Consider the following 15,169-nt stretch of genomic DNA (forward strand, 5'->3'; position numbering starts at 1 on the left):
TTTCCATTTCCGAGCATTCAAATAGAAAATGCGGTCGAGCGCCTGCGATACATGGCTCCATTGTGAATGCATGGTTACTTCAGTTCTGACTTGAACAGGTGTAGCCCGGAGCTGACAAGCCAAGGAGTGTGGGTTGAAAGCTGTTGTGTCCTTCACATTCTGCCATCATGTGTGCCACTCGGGCGAACTCGACTAATTAGAGCAGCTCCGAGTGTGAAGATGACACACAGGCACAGCTTTTCCCAAAAATGCCTGCCCAAATGGCTGTCATGGAGAGACTCCAGGATTATTCGTGCTACAGCAAGAAAGTGCATTCACAGGTGATTGTTTTTGGTTTAGTTTATTTAAAAAAATGTAAAGCATTTTGCTCATGGGGTGCTACATGAAACAGAACAAATATGTTCATAGCTCAGCAGACAGATTTATGTCCAAATAATTGCAAAGTGCTGGTGCCAAAAGAAGTGATACATTGACATCTAGATTTCAATAATAAACCAAATATTTTTTTGTATCACTCTAGCCAGGACAAAGATTACCAGAACCTTGCAGTCACTTAAGGTTTCTTGTAAAACTTTCTGCTCAATGAAACATTGCAACACCGTAAAGAGAAAATTGCTCTTAATAATACAACAGCTCTTAAACCTCACAGGTCATTTCTATGCACAATCTACAGCACATTTTCAATTCCAAAGGGGGAACAATACAACCAAGAACACATCATGATTTGTTTCTAACTGTTCACACAGGGTTTGCAAAACTTCAAAAGGGTTAAATGGAGCTGCCTAATTTCACCCGGACAAGTCCTCTTCCATGCCCAGATCTTTGCAGCGGCTGAACTCTTTCGAGTCCTAATGGATTCTTCGACAAGCATCTGCCACCTAAAGATGCCAAGCTTAGCTTCTGGGATTTTTTTCCCTTGTGCTTTCTTGAACTCAAAATAAGTACTGGCAGAGCTGTAGATGGTGTCTTGAACTCTGCCAATTTCATTTGCGAAATATCACACAAAGAAAAACAAGAAAAAAAGACAACTTCACAAATCTGAAAAATCACTCTAAAAAGCAACTCGTTTTCAAATTCTATTGCACTTCACTAGATGTCTGAATAACCCCTATACCAAATGAGTGAAGGAGACTCTTTTCCTTGTTCTATCAGTGTAATGGATGTACAAGGAAACAGCACCCTCTTCAGGTTAAAATGCCCATTTCATATCTACACTTGGTGCCTGGTACAGCAGAAAATGAGAAGCTAAATTGGATTAGACCCGAAATGTTAAACCAAATGTCTTCACATACAAGGCATTAATCCTTCAAAATAAATAGCGACAACATACGTATATTAAAATAATGCATGTTGCAAGGATCAAGGAAATAATGTCACTGATCTTGCTAGGAGAATGCAACACGAAAATGTGTTTAGCGGGGGAAGCAGGTCAATTTTGTTGAGAAAGACAGTTAAAGCCAGTCAATTTCTCAGCATTAGAAACGTAAGTGTCCTTTTTAACTTGGTTGAGCTCCACAAAGTGGATTTTACAGCTTATGCATAGGCTTGTGATGAAATGAAACTAGAGACTGTAGCCTTACAGTATGAGACCATTACTTTAAAGCCCAAGGAATTCTCCTACACATTTAATTCTGTTTATATGCATCAAGTTTGATCCGAGAACGAACCACAAAATGACAAACGACAGTACACAGGCAGGGTAGATGCTAAAACCCAAAACATAACAAAACATTGCCAAGAAATAAAACACGAAACACATTAAACATCTCAGCTATTAAAAATTAAGGGGTCTGTTCAGGTACAAAGCATTGAATACGGTTCTTTCGGCTGATGCATTTCAAAGCGGTTTTGGAGATCCCAGAGGTGTGGTAAAACACACAGGGCAGAGAGAGGAGTTCGCTCTGCTTTCCATGAAGGACTGAGGACAACAAGAGTGTCTTACAGGCACACAAAATTACATCTCCCCCCCCCCCGCCGCCCCTCCATTGGCTGCTTCCAAACTCTCAAAGTCACTGTTAATGGGATCAGTACTGCTAATCTGGAAGTGAAGTAAAGCGTCTGGAGAAAACAAATTGCCTGCATCTGTACACAAAAATGCATCTTCCTCAATATCAGTTTCAATATGCCAAGCCATTTTAGTACGCTGTGGTTCCCATACAAAACAAACAACAACCTTACCATATGGATACTTGGTGTCCAGCTTGTCAGATGCACTCCTAGACCAGGGGAGGAGGTCATCGCTGCAGCCGTTGGGCATCCCGTTATAGCCTATTCCCACAATCTTGTTTTCTTGGCTGACAATGCAGGCCCCAACCTAAATACAAAGTGGCATTTTTCTTTTCAGTCGTCAAACACAGCCTCCTCGTTACAATTAAGCAGCAAAGAAACTGTTGCAATGTCCTGCAAGAGGAGCAGATCTTAAGAGGAAAGGTCTTAAAAGGGAAAGTTATCGATTACATATTAAACTTTAAAAGCTTAAGGAAATAAAGATCTGCTGAAGTTTTAAAGCAATTAACATTTATTCTATTCCATTTATCTCTATGGTAATTATTAAGGATGGTGGAATATATCTTAAATTTGGGCAGGTTTGTTACAATAAGGTCTATCCAAATTCCCACGCTTGGATAGGTTACTTAGAATAATGTTTTTAAAATGTAACATTTTTGAGTCATCATACATGAAATACACATATCAACTACCATAACTGTCAAACACAAAATTAATTAATGAAATCTTTGCAAAACTAGAATCTCTTTTGATGATGAGCAACAACTCTGGGCTCTTTTCTGCATATTACAACACAGCGTGGAGGTGCCATAGAAGCTTACAAGCATGTAAATCAACAAGTTTCAAGAATAAAATGGCATGAAGCTAGGAGAAATTATACAATGTAAACCCCTTTGAAGTTCACGAAACGAGGGGATGCCTGTAATTTGACCAGGAGCTAAAGAATCCCTAAACAAGTTTAGTATACAAACACAGGCAGGGAGTCTTGTAAAGAGGGCAGGAAGCATGGAGAGGTTAAAGTGGCAGTCAGATCAGCACACAAGCAAAGCAAAGCAGTCATGGCCATCAAATTTAACATGACTTAGAGGCAGCTGGAGCCATGTTCAAGCACACATTTAATATATTGAATCTGAGGAAATCGAGCACTTCAATTTCTTCATACATATTAAAGGGGTGCAATCAATTGGGATCTTGCAACATTTCAAAAAGGACAGAAATCACGCAGGGCATTTTCCAGAAGTGTGTTTTCAGAAGACACCACCTAAGAAGTGTGCATAGTATTCAAATCACCAGACTTTCATGAACACACTTTTCCAAAAACTTTTCAACAGTTGCAAAGTATTCCCACATTCCCTGCATTTTATTAAACAATGACGTACTAATTTCATGGAATTCCATCATAATTATACCAGGAATTACCAGGGTTACCAGACAGATGTCATTTTCACACAACCACTTCTGAAAATAAAAGTATTTGGAAAGCTGAAATGGAGGAAATCACCATTCATGTTAATGCACCGACGGTGTAAATTTTGTGGTCGATGCGCTGAATATGAATATTAATTAATATTGCATTGAAACTGTCCACTGCACGGTTTTCCTGGAAGACTGGAGTTGTCTCATCCTATCCGTATTTCCTATTTTTATAGATATGGTTTTCACTCGCTTGGTAAACAAGCTTGCATCGATGGTGGGCGTACAGAAAAGGAGACTTTTCTACGCACCCCACAAATGTCCTACTTTTAAGTTGGCTTTTGTGTCTGTACCTGCATTTCAATGGTTTTCATCCTAGCAGCAAAAAAAGGGAAAGTCTAGAAGCAAATGGCACGGAAGCCCCACTGTAACAAGCCGAGCCAAAAAGGAACATCGCAATTCCAAGTCAACTTTGGCGGAGCACAAACGCCAAAATTTTGCTTTTGTTTCACAGAACGCGATTTTCACATCTGTACAGCTTCCACAGCAGGCTCGCTCAGACGCTCAGGGCTCTGCTTGCAAAGATAAATTTGATGCTCAGCGGCATACAAATCTATAACTTGCATGTCTTCATTCAGCACAGTAGTGAACACAAGAAGCATTTAAGAGCAGTACTGTATTCATGCAGAATTGTTGCGGTTTCCTTCTGCACTGTAACCAAACTCCACAGATTATTCCAACTAATTCAGGGTATTTGTGGGGCGCATTCACCCTTTTTGTACCTCAAAGCTATATTTTTACAGATATATACACAGCAAGGCATATCATTGGGTCTGTGAACTAAGTCACTGAATAATTTATTCTTTTGAGTTCCCCGACTTCCAGTAGCCTTTCGTTTGACAACCAGGCATTTATTTTTCTCATGCTCAGACCAGAAAAAGAACATACCCTGAATCTGAGGAAGGCATTGTATAAAAATGTTCAACTGAAAATGAAAAATGGTCAGTTCAGCACTTAAAGATGACGGGCACACATTCCATGGAAGTGATTTGAATAAATTGATCCTAATTGCACTTTATAAACACAAATGTATATTCCCAGCTGGGGTGGTTAACCTTTCAGTCTGTACCCACAACAGATACAAAAATTCACAGTCCTGTATTATGGCGTACATATTTGTACGCTAAACTGAACGGTGCTTCCAGAGGCCACATTCAGAGATAGCATAGAAGTACCCTGCATATGATTTTAGAAACTGAACAATGAATCTCTATTGAAAACAAGACCCACTGACAACACTCCATCCTCACCCTTCTTTGCTTGGCCTACCCTGAGTTCATGGCTGTGTAATCTATTCCCAACATTGTGCATCGAAACAGATCCTCCTGAAGCCTGGTACCAGGTCCCGACATCTCCACAGTACTGCATTACAGCAATGACCACATCAAAGCCCATGGTTGACTTTGCCCTCAGTGTGCAGGGCAATCTGCATTCTCTTGAAAACTGTGCAGAAAGCCCCTGCAAACATTTTACAATGGCCTGCCTCCATTCCTACAACTGCTCTCCACATCAGAGAAAAGGACGGCATGCTCTCTGACCTTCTCCATGTCCATTTATCCCAAGACGTTGTCATTGCAGTGAAACACCCCCCCCCCCCCCCCCCCGGATTTCTCTGGCACACGTGGTTATGGAATATATTTAGCAAAGGCCTCCACATTAAAAATGTCCCCTATAAAGCATTTCAGCAGTGAAACAGTAACTGGAAATCCCTCAGCTTTAATTGACTTCTAAAGCACAACCTTGGCCACTTCATGTCTATTAAACTGCAGGTCTTAGCTGTAACTAGTACTTAAAAGACATGTATTACTTAATTATCCATACTGTTGAGCTTCCTGTAAATAATTGTCAACTGTTGCTCTTGCCATCTACACAATAAATCCTTTTACTACTTACTCTACTTTTATTTCACACCCTTGTCCAATGCAAACTGGACTCATTTGGCCTTCCTTCTACTATTCAGCCTCTTCACCGTATTGAAAACTCTGCTGCTCAGTTTGTATTCTTGCTGCCTGTGTTCAACTGAAGACCCTAATCCAGTTGTGTCAGACTCCTGTGTCCGATGGCCTCTGTGCCTGGTTTTTGTTCCAACAGGAGCAATCAATTACTGTCATTATTTTCTCAGGTAGGCTTATCCAAGACTTTCACAATATTATAGTAGATAATTTAAAAGGTGTTGATTATTTAAGCTATTTAACGTTTCAGAAGCTGGAGAGAAGTGTTAAATTCATCCAGTTAATAATTTAATTAGACAAATTAAAGAGCCAACAGCTGGGCTGGAACCAAATCCAGAAGACCTCCCAACCCTCCTGGACTGGAGCGACGTCCCTACCCTAGTCCTGATCATCTGCCTCCAGTCTCTGGTCTCTCTCACTTGCCTCACTCTTCAATGCTCAATCTTACACCTTCTTTAAGGGAAGATTTTTTTTTTTTTTTTTTTTAATAAAAATGTATATACTAAGTGTAAGGGTTTCAACCGCACAATACATTATTTGTGAAAGTTATTTAAAGCATGTAAGTTGCCTTGATGAAAGCATCCACTAAATAACTAAATAATAATAGTATTGAAGGATCAGCTGGAATAATAACTTGTAATGGAATGGAACTAAAGACAAGTAGAAATACAATTATATTATACAAACAACTGATGACTCCAAGCTGCAGATGTAGATATAGATTCTGTAGCCAAGCTAAACTAAGGGAAAAACACTGATATTGCTCTACGTATTGCAGAAATTAGTACCAGTGCCGACAGCCAGACTTGGGTTTTTGACAACCCTCTTCCCCTCAACTGCAATGTTTCAAGGAAATCTCCAGTTTGGCGACAGCATAAGCATTGACCCAGGCAACTGATCACATTCAGCTGCAAACATGCAACAGTACAATAATAGGCATTTTGACGCTACGCAACAGTCAGTTTTCAAACAGTAAATCAAACAAAAATGGTAGATGTTAAAGACTGGCATGTTTCACAGCCTTAAACCCATCTCTCATTCGTGCTCCTCTTATTGGGAGGTTGCGAAAGCAACAACTCCATCGTGGTGGCTGCCACTTCTAGTGTCACAAAGTCGAGCTTCTGAGATGTCAGATTTACATAATGGAGGAGGCAATTTGGGCTCTTTCAAAGCTGTTGTGCAGCCAGAGTGGTTAACACTTTAGCGTGGCTAAGCTAAATTGCCAATTTAACTGCGACGGAGACAAAACTGAAGAAGTGAATTCACAGCCGAAGTTTAGTTTAGTTTACAAACTGATAGTTGACAGCCAAAAAGTTATTCTTTGTTAATTCGTGCATTTGCTTCGGCCAATGCTGCCAGGAAACTCAATTCTTGGGAAACTGCTGTCAGTCATGCACAGCGCGAAGAGTCCTATATACTTTTTCTTGGCCATTACCAAGCAGCTTGTCTCAACCTGCAGAACAATGTGAGGTTATGTAAAGAGTAAGATGTGTTGGCATACAGTGCTCAACAGGAGCGGCTATATATTGGCAGCTCGGTTATTTTTTAAATTTAATTTCGAAAGGTAGGCCATATCAACAAAACTGGCCAAATGTATCTTTGACAAGAAAAGACACAAGCTGTGATAGTTCAAGTCAACAAAACCCTTCTCATTGCCAAAAGCCTTCTCAGTGGCGCCAGAAATCTCCTCACAACAATAGCGAGCATTATTCATGAATTTCGCTTTTTTTTTTTTTTTTTTAATTAAGTAGTCCATAGCACCTCGAGTACACGATACATTTGGCAGCTTAATTTCAAATCAGTTTAAAACAGATAAGGTCAACTTGAAAATTAAAAAGCATTTGGCTCTGTATATTTTAGGCACAGAGACAACACTTACTTTAGTTTGCTATTATTCTAATCATGGTTAAGTTAAATATTCAAAATCCCACGGTCTCCAATCCTAGTCCAAGCTACGTCTTCTGGTTTTCATTTCACCTCTAAATTCCATATGTGAGCAATTACTGGGTTCATTGGTCAACAGTAATGTGGTCTTTAGCCACTGGCTGCAGACGGCTATTGAACCTGACAGACTGAAACTCTCTGGGACTCGGTGCTTGAAACCACTGCCACGGAGTATACAGCACCTGAATGAAATTACATCCAGAAACGATTAAACAGAACTGCGTAACACTAATGCCATGTACAGCACTTGTCGAAGCTGGACTCGGGTCACAATATACAACGTCCACACAATAAAACTAGACAGGACTGCTCTGTGGAGCAACAGGCGAGGAATCATCTACCAACTCAAAAAGGGTACTCGGAAGCAAACCTCCCAAAGTAAGCCGATTACTAAGTAAGCTGCTGAGGCTAGGATATTATATCCCCATTACAGAAAAACAAAATGACTAACTCACCTAGTAGTAATGGTTGCTGTTAGGGGAGTAAACTGCATTTTGTTCCTTTAATTCCTCTATTCATGTACTGTGGGTGTCCAAAAGGAAAACAGCAGTAGCAATCCCAGGCAGAGGCAATCATAGAAGCAGGTTTAATGTGGATTATGGCTCCCCTACTATCCTTGGAACTATAACAAAAACGGGAGTGTTTATCCACAGGGTTGTGTAGCTGATGGATATGGAGAAACTTCTACAAAATAATGTTCTTCTGCTCTTTCATGCTTACATCTTAACATATTTGCTCATCCTACTATAAACACTTTCTCCAAGGTCTCCAACAGTGGTCCTGGAGAGCCACACAGGATTTTTAACTGCAACTGAAGTCTCAATTACATCATGACAACCAATTACTGGCTTTATTGAGCTAGATTCATTTGCAAAAGGTGACAATTTGCATTACTGGGACACAGACCAAAAGTAAAGGGTTAATCTCACTTAAACATTCGCTTGTTGCCTTGCGTTTCCCAACACCATTTTCAACCGCAATTTGACCAAAAACTCTTCAGGTGAAGTTCAAACTATATAATCTGAAGTATAGCAAACACAGCAGCAAGGTCTCCCTTGTGTGGGATCGCCATTTCCGTTCAAGGGCTCATCCTACAGTGTTTATAGAACACAAAGAAACTCTCCAATTTGATTTAAAAACTTGTAGCTTTAATTGATTCATAATCTTGAATAAAGCAAAGGTCATGAACAATGTCTGTTGTGGTTTGGTGCATTATTACTATAATGATGTTAAAACTGAAATCGCTTTCACCAAAATATTATACAGAAGTATCAATTCAATACTATATTATTTTTTTCTGAATCACTATATAGCAAAATATGTACGCTCTCCTAATCTATTAGAGATTATACTGACCTGAAGCGTTACAGTTTTGCAGTTTAGATGCAGAGAATAAATAATTCAATTTTACAGGTAATTAATTGCAAGTCATTTTGTTCTTGATTGGAAATAAGCTTAGCGTGCTGCAACAGATGCTCCACGCACGCAAAACCGACAGCGCTGGTCAAGGTCGGGTCAAGTTACCCATCTCCTCCTAGGTAGACCGTCGTCCACTTTCCATATCGCGCCAAAACAAGAGCATTCCGGAATTAATGCAGCGTTTGATCTTCGGTTACAGGGAATGTGCTACAAATCAGAAAATAAAAAAATAGTCGTATTTAATCAAACTATTACAGACATCAACAGAGAGAAGCGCAAGCCTCGGTCTATTTCATGAATAATAACTTGCATTTCTCTCTTTTCTTTTATACGGGGGGGTGCAAATTGCTTCCGCAAGGTCGTCTAGTGCATTGTAGTAATGTTGTAGTGCATAAAAACAAAAAAACAAAAAAAACCTACCTTGGCCTCCAACAGTGCTGCATAAACAATCAAGCTTCCTGGCAACATGAAACAGATACAAATTTCCTTTCTTCATGAGAAAGAGAGAAAATCTTTTCATCCTTGCTAGTTTTGATCAAGCCGACTTAAAACTTTCTTTTCCCCCCTCTCTCCTTTCCCCAAGACCCAGGTGATGTACAGATCTCGCACCACACAAAAGTCATTAACTGCCTTTTGAAATGTGTGCCTTTTACAACTTTAGTTTTTTGGCTGCTGCTGCTGCTCCTTGTTAGAAGTCCCAAAAGTCCCTAGAGCAGGTGCTCTGTACCCTACTGCCCGAGAGGAAGCCATGCTGAGGGAAGGCTGCTCAGAATTGCTGAAGACACCCCACTGCGAGACTCTCACAAGCAAGCCTCCTCTCATGGGCTTCAGCTTATCGTAAACACGCAGTTGCCAGCTCCGTCTCGCTCTTCCTCTCTCGCCACCCCGACAAGACCCTCGGCTAGATTCATTCCAGGGGTATTGTTTTACTGTAAAGATCCAAGCAAAAGCATAAAGCTGCAGGGAAATCTATTAATTTGAAAAAGGCAATGGATTTGGTTTTAAATATACGTTGCTGGAGAGTCTGCCATTTTCAAAACTGGGTTTAATTTTCAACTTAGGACAGCATTAGCGAGACAATATTACCTGCACATTTCGAACGTGTGCATTAGAAGAAAGTGTGTACATTTTTGGACTGTGAAAAAGAAAAACAAACCCTGTAATGAAGTGGAATCAGAATCGGTTTAAATGCACTGGTTCGGGATTAATTTTAAACAGATGCACATAGATCTCAACTAATTATTCAAATATTTCTAAAATGAATCAGCGCTCTCCAAACCCCTGGATTGTGCTCTTCTCTTCGCTGCGTTTTCCTTTCTTTTTCCCCAGAAACCGCCTGGACCAGAGAGCAGACCAACCTCAACTCAAATCATGAAACCAAACCAAAAAAATATGGATTACAGTCAATGAAAACTGACTCACAGACAAGGTTACCCACTGAATTGCTCATTAATACTCCCCCCACCACCCCCCAAACATCTCCCCTTGCCAACCAGGCTCGCAAAGCCAGCTGATGATTTATTAGCTGCGTTTCCAAAAGAGCCGGCACCAGATTGAGAGATTTGATTCGACTGTCAGCTTGGTTAATATTTAATGGTTCAGCTCATACTAAAAAAGCCAGCCAGCAGGCAGCACACAGGGTGGTAAGGAAGAAGGGAGTCGATATCGATCAGCTCCAAGCAACCCCCCATCCCCCCCGGCCTCGGCTCTACCTGCGAGCTTGGATCCTTGCTTCTTTGAGCTGACAGGAAAGCAACTGCCATGAAATATTCAGGCCACTCCAGGTAGTCTTCTCTCTTCTTGTGAGGAGATGCCGCCCCGGTCCTGAAAAGCACAGCAAAACAAGTTGTGTGAGCGTTGCCCTGTCTGTTCCCGTGTTTGTTCTCTTATTAAAGGAGAGGCTTGCTTATTGACAACAGAAGCGGCAGCCATGCTTTATTGGAGGCTGTCCAAACCAAAACGAAAAAGCTCTTTAAACTGAAACATGAAGACCTAAATTGAGGAGGCACATTAAAACCCTACTGCTAACAGAAAAACTAAGATTTTGCTGCAGGGGTGTGTGCGCGCACGCAAGGGAGTTGTTCTTCATTACAGCCGTTACACTAAGAGCATCAAATGCACAAGTGCAATGGGTACCACCCTGCCGAGTCTCTACTTGTGTGAACAGAGTCCAACACAACAAGTAATTTAAAAGTAGACCCCCCGTTGTTAAATGAACTGGAATGAGACAGTTAATCTGCAAAACACCATTCTGCCTCGAATCCTTAAAAGACAAATTGGTCTGTATAATAAATCTGTAGACATGTCGAGTTTCTAAGTGTAAGGCATTACATGAAAGCAGCACAGAACATTTTCAGCCATTCGACTATATTCAATCATCATCAGTATCACATTTACATTTCCAAAATGATCTGTAATAAAAACAATATCAACATTAGTACATGTGTATTAATAAGTATTTCTGAAAATGTATATTAGCAATGTAGAGGCCTGCATTATGTTATATATGCATCAATAATTGAAACACTGGTTCATCATCTTCCAAAAAGGAACACACACCTGTCACTTTACCCAAATGAGATTGGAAAAAAAAACATTCAATCTCATTTCCCGTGGTTTTATTCTGGGAGCTGATAACCCTCTCTGCTACCTCTGTTGTAGGTTTACATTTACACACCGCACTGCTGCACAACTCAACAGGTAAAGACTGTCAGAAGGCCTGTCCTCGTCTCCCGGGCCGCCCACGCCTCTCTCCCCTATCATGTGCCACTTTGTTTTTCACACTTTCTTCTCAGTCGTAGACATTGACGGTGACAACAAGAGACAAAGTCGGCTTTCTGTCCAGGAGTATATTCCCCGATCCTGTCTTTTCAATTAACATTATAGCATCCAGCAACACTCGCCTCTCAGCCATGCGTTCACCAGGATGAGACTTGGGCTGCTTCCAATTTATTGATGCAGTGCTTATAAATAAATGATCTCTGCTTTTCCTTCCATTTAAAACAGCCCTACAAGTCGTACGTTGTGTTTTTCTTTGCCAGAAGAATCTGAAGCATCCGTTTGTTGCATTGCATTCCAGAGAGCGACTTTCTATACGGTCGTTGCATCTCCCAAACCAAACATTCAAACACGCTAGCAACAGACTGGCACAGCATCTCCCTTTTGATACATATAGAAAAGAAATGGTAATTGTACCATTGTCATCATTTAACAGGGAGCACACTTAATTCATAAGCGGAGAAAAGAGAGTCAATGAGATGTTTGGTGGTATTAAATAAACCCACCGAAGCCATTATATATCATGCAATATGGATTGTGGGCGCATTATAGGAAAATATTTGGTGGCTACATTTATAAAACTTACCATTTTTATTTCCCAATGAGGGAAAGGAGAAAAATAAAAACAAATGTTAATTGAAATTAGTGCTCTGAAAGTAACATTAAATTAAATGCAAATGCTTTTATTTTGTACCACTGGGAGTGTTTTTGTCCACCCCATCAAAAGAGGTGGTAGATTTCAAATGCCGTTAATTGTGTTGGAATAACAGACTTGATCTCTTATGACAGACCACAAAAAACTCAACAGCATCAATATGCCCACCCCCATAAAGGGACTAGCCCATTAACCTGTTACAATTTACACTCACTCACAACTGTCAGACCAGATATCTTTGGAGGAAGAGACAACACGTAACATCTGTGGCGCGTTTCTGTGCATGGAAATAATTATAGCTTGCGACTGCTGCCCATCTCTGTCAGTTACTAGCAGTATCTGAAGATATTAAGATCAGAACAAAAGCTATTTGACTCAGAACCAACAAAGTAAATTGTCTTGTAGGGAACATTCACGTCTTGTTCGGTCTCTTTCATTCTCTCTAGGGTGGGTTCCCTCGAAACTAGTAAGGAAATCCAACATTTTCCCTTCACAATAATGTTTTCCTGAAATACTCTTAGGTTCATTTTTGACCTCCTGGTTCACATTTGCACAGTTTTTTTTTTTTTTTTTTTTTTAAACAAAACAGATAAGCTGAAAACATTCGATGGTTCACAGTGGCAACAGGAAGTGAAGATTACACAAGCAGCTTGAATTCATCCCAGCTGTGATAAACAACATAACAATGGCTCCACACCGGTGGCTATCAGAGAGAAGATATCATCTCAGTCAAGTTCCCAGCACAGACATTCACATTTTGAAAGTAGATCCCACGGATAACTAGAGGCCATCAGTCCACAAGGGTTAAGGGCCTACAGGGCTCCTCACCCCAGATGAAAGCCCTCTCGAAGAAGCCTGGGGGCCAAGTGGCGGCAGGAAGGTAGCCGACAAAAACCTACTCATCAATCTGCGAAGGATGAGGAGACCTTTGCATAGGTGCCAAATTTGTTGTACGATATCAAGTGTTTGTCCTGTATGGGCCTTGAGAAGACACTCAGATGCTCTCGTAATTGTAGCATCTCCTTCTACACGACCTCCTGATTAAGGTGTGACCGGCTCGGCTGCACTACAGCACAACACCAAGCCGAGGGTACAGCTCTCACGGCGACCTTCACAAAAACAATTACTCTACTCGGAGGCCTTGAACAAAAGCAGGCATTAATGTAGACATGATTAAAGCACTACTCGCAATGGAACCGGCGGAAAGAGAAAAGAAAAAAATGTAAATGCTTAGGATCATCATTCAAAACACCAGAGCGGGATTAATCCCCAAAATAATAGTAAAAAAGCAAAAAATCTCAAAGAGTTGTTGTGTTCTAAAGTGTACCCTAATCAGTAGAATTCATCCACTATCTAACAAAATCATTGTTATTATTATTATTATTTTTTTTGTCATTTAGCTGACGCTCTTATCCAGGGCGACTTACATTGTTGTCCACACAACGTTAACAAAAGTATTGGGACACATCTTCCTCCACTAGAAATGGATTGTTATAAGAAGCATAATAAAGTTTACAAACGAGAGGAAGCCATTCAGACCTGGAATAAGTCTGGTTGCTCTCCTCTGAACTGCCTCTAGAGCAGCGATATCTTTCTTGAAGTGTGGAGCCCAGAACTGTCCACAGTATCCAGATGAGCTCTAACTATCAGTCATATAAAGGGATATAAAGGCAATCTGGAACCCGTTTAAAGAGATTACTACCAGTATGGTATGTGAATCCCAGTTTATTGCCTAAATCCACTATACGTGGGGGGAAATGCAAGCACAAGGCTATATGATTCATCTAAATGAATCAGAAAAGAACAGTCAAATGAAGGGTGCGAATGCATGTGACTGCAGTTGTATGTATGTTGATCACATGTATTCTACTTAAGATCGAGTGTGGGTGTCAGAATATATACACATAAATATCTGGAACAAAAGCATTTTTTTCTCTTCCCAGGTATAGGGCTTTCAAAATTATAATAAATATTTAAATAAAAGTAAAAATTACATTAAATACTGTAGACCTCTCCAGCACCATGGGAATCCTCTCCCAATCAAAACAAAGCACCACTCAACCGCAATCTGTATGCATGCATGCATGCATACATACATACATACATACATACATACAGATTGCGGTTGAGTGGTGCTTTGTTTACTAAGCGACACGGTTTTTAGTTTTTGTTTGTTTGCGTTTGTGTTTTGGTTACGTCACAAAACACAAACAAAACTAAAAAACGTGTCGCTTAGTTTGCAACACGAAAAGCACCCGATAAAACTGGGTAAAAGAAAAACGCGGTTATCATTTAAACAGCGATACTTGAAAGGTGCATCCAAATACATACTTTACCCCTAACCATCTGTGTTACGGTAAAAGATATTCATACACCTAACACACGATTATATTATATTATATATAAACCTCAGCTTTGCATTTAAAAAGCTGTAATCGCTTATATTTCTCAGTAGTCATTTTTATTTCGTCTCTAACCAAAGACTCGTAAGGACAATAAATGAAAACTGCTCATACATGGGCTGCTCTGACTACTCACGTCGTTTGTCTTCAGACTAATTAACAAGAACGATTACAACTACTAATAATGACGATGATAACTTACCCATTTTGTTCGGAAGAGCCGTTGCAATGATGACCGTCCATAGCTCCAGCTGTCGGCAGTCTGACCTCGTCAGCTCTAAACACGCTTCTATTTCCCGCGCTGGCACACGACTGCGGAAGCTGGTCTCTTCCCGGAAGTGACGTATTTCTAAGGTTGGCTGTGTGAAATATTTAGATATATATTGAAACTTATAAATATATATTTAGTGTTCTCTCATCAGTGTTTTTTATCAACCACAGTTTTTGTTTAATTATAGCCCCGTTAGGAAGATACAAAAGTGACAAATAATATTGCTTTGAAATATGCAACTTCTTAAAAGCTTCAAACTGCGCAGACT

The 15,169-nt window shown here is 40.3% G+C and overlaps 1 protein-coding gene across 2 annotated transcripts in view; it reads right to left on the reverse strand.

Annotated features, from left to right (window-relative positions):
* Positions 1-14,950, reverse strand: part of dctd (dCMP deaminase) — a 30,969-nt gene extending 16,019 nt beyond the window's left edge. Inside the window, exons 1-4 of one of the 2 annotated variants that reach the window (XM_066718163.1) lie at positions 14,833-14,950; positions 10,508-10,619; positions 2,179-2,314; positions 325-974 (exon numbers count right to left, since the gene is read on the reverse strand). In XM_066718163.1, the coding sequence (XP_066574260.1) occupies positions 769-974; positions 2,179-2,314; positions 10,508-10,619; positions 14,833-14,873 (495 nt within the window). In that variant the 5' untranslated portion in view covers positions 14,874-14,950 and the 3' untranslated portion in view covers positions 325-768. Of the gene's footprint in view, positions 1-324; positions 975-2,178; positions 2,315-10,507; positions 10,620-14,832 lie in introns of those variants that run through there. The other variant, XM_066718162.1, reaches the window with a different exon arrangement.
* Positions 14,951-15,169: the final 219 nt, after the last annotated feature.

The sequence above is a fragment of the Amia ocellicauda genome, chromosome 12 (genome assembly GCF_036373705.1).
Source record: "Amia ocellicauda isolate fAmiCal2 chromosome 12, fAmiCal2.hap1, whole genome shotgun sequence".
NCBI lineage: Eukaryota > Metazoa > Chordata > Actinopteri > Amiiformes > Amiidae > Amia > Amia ocellicauda.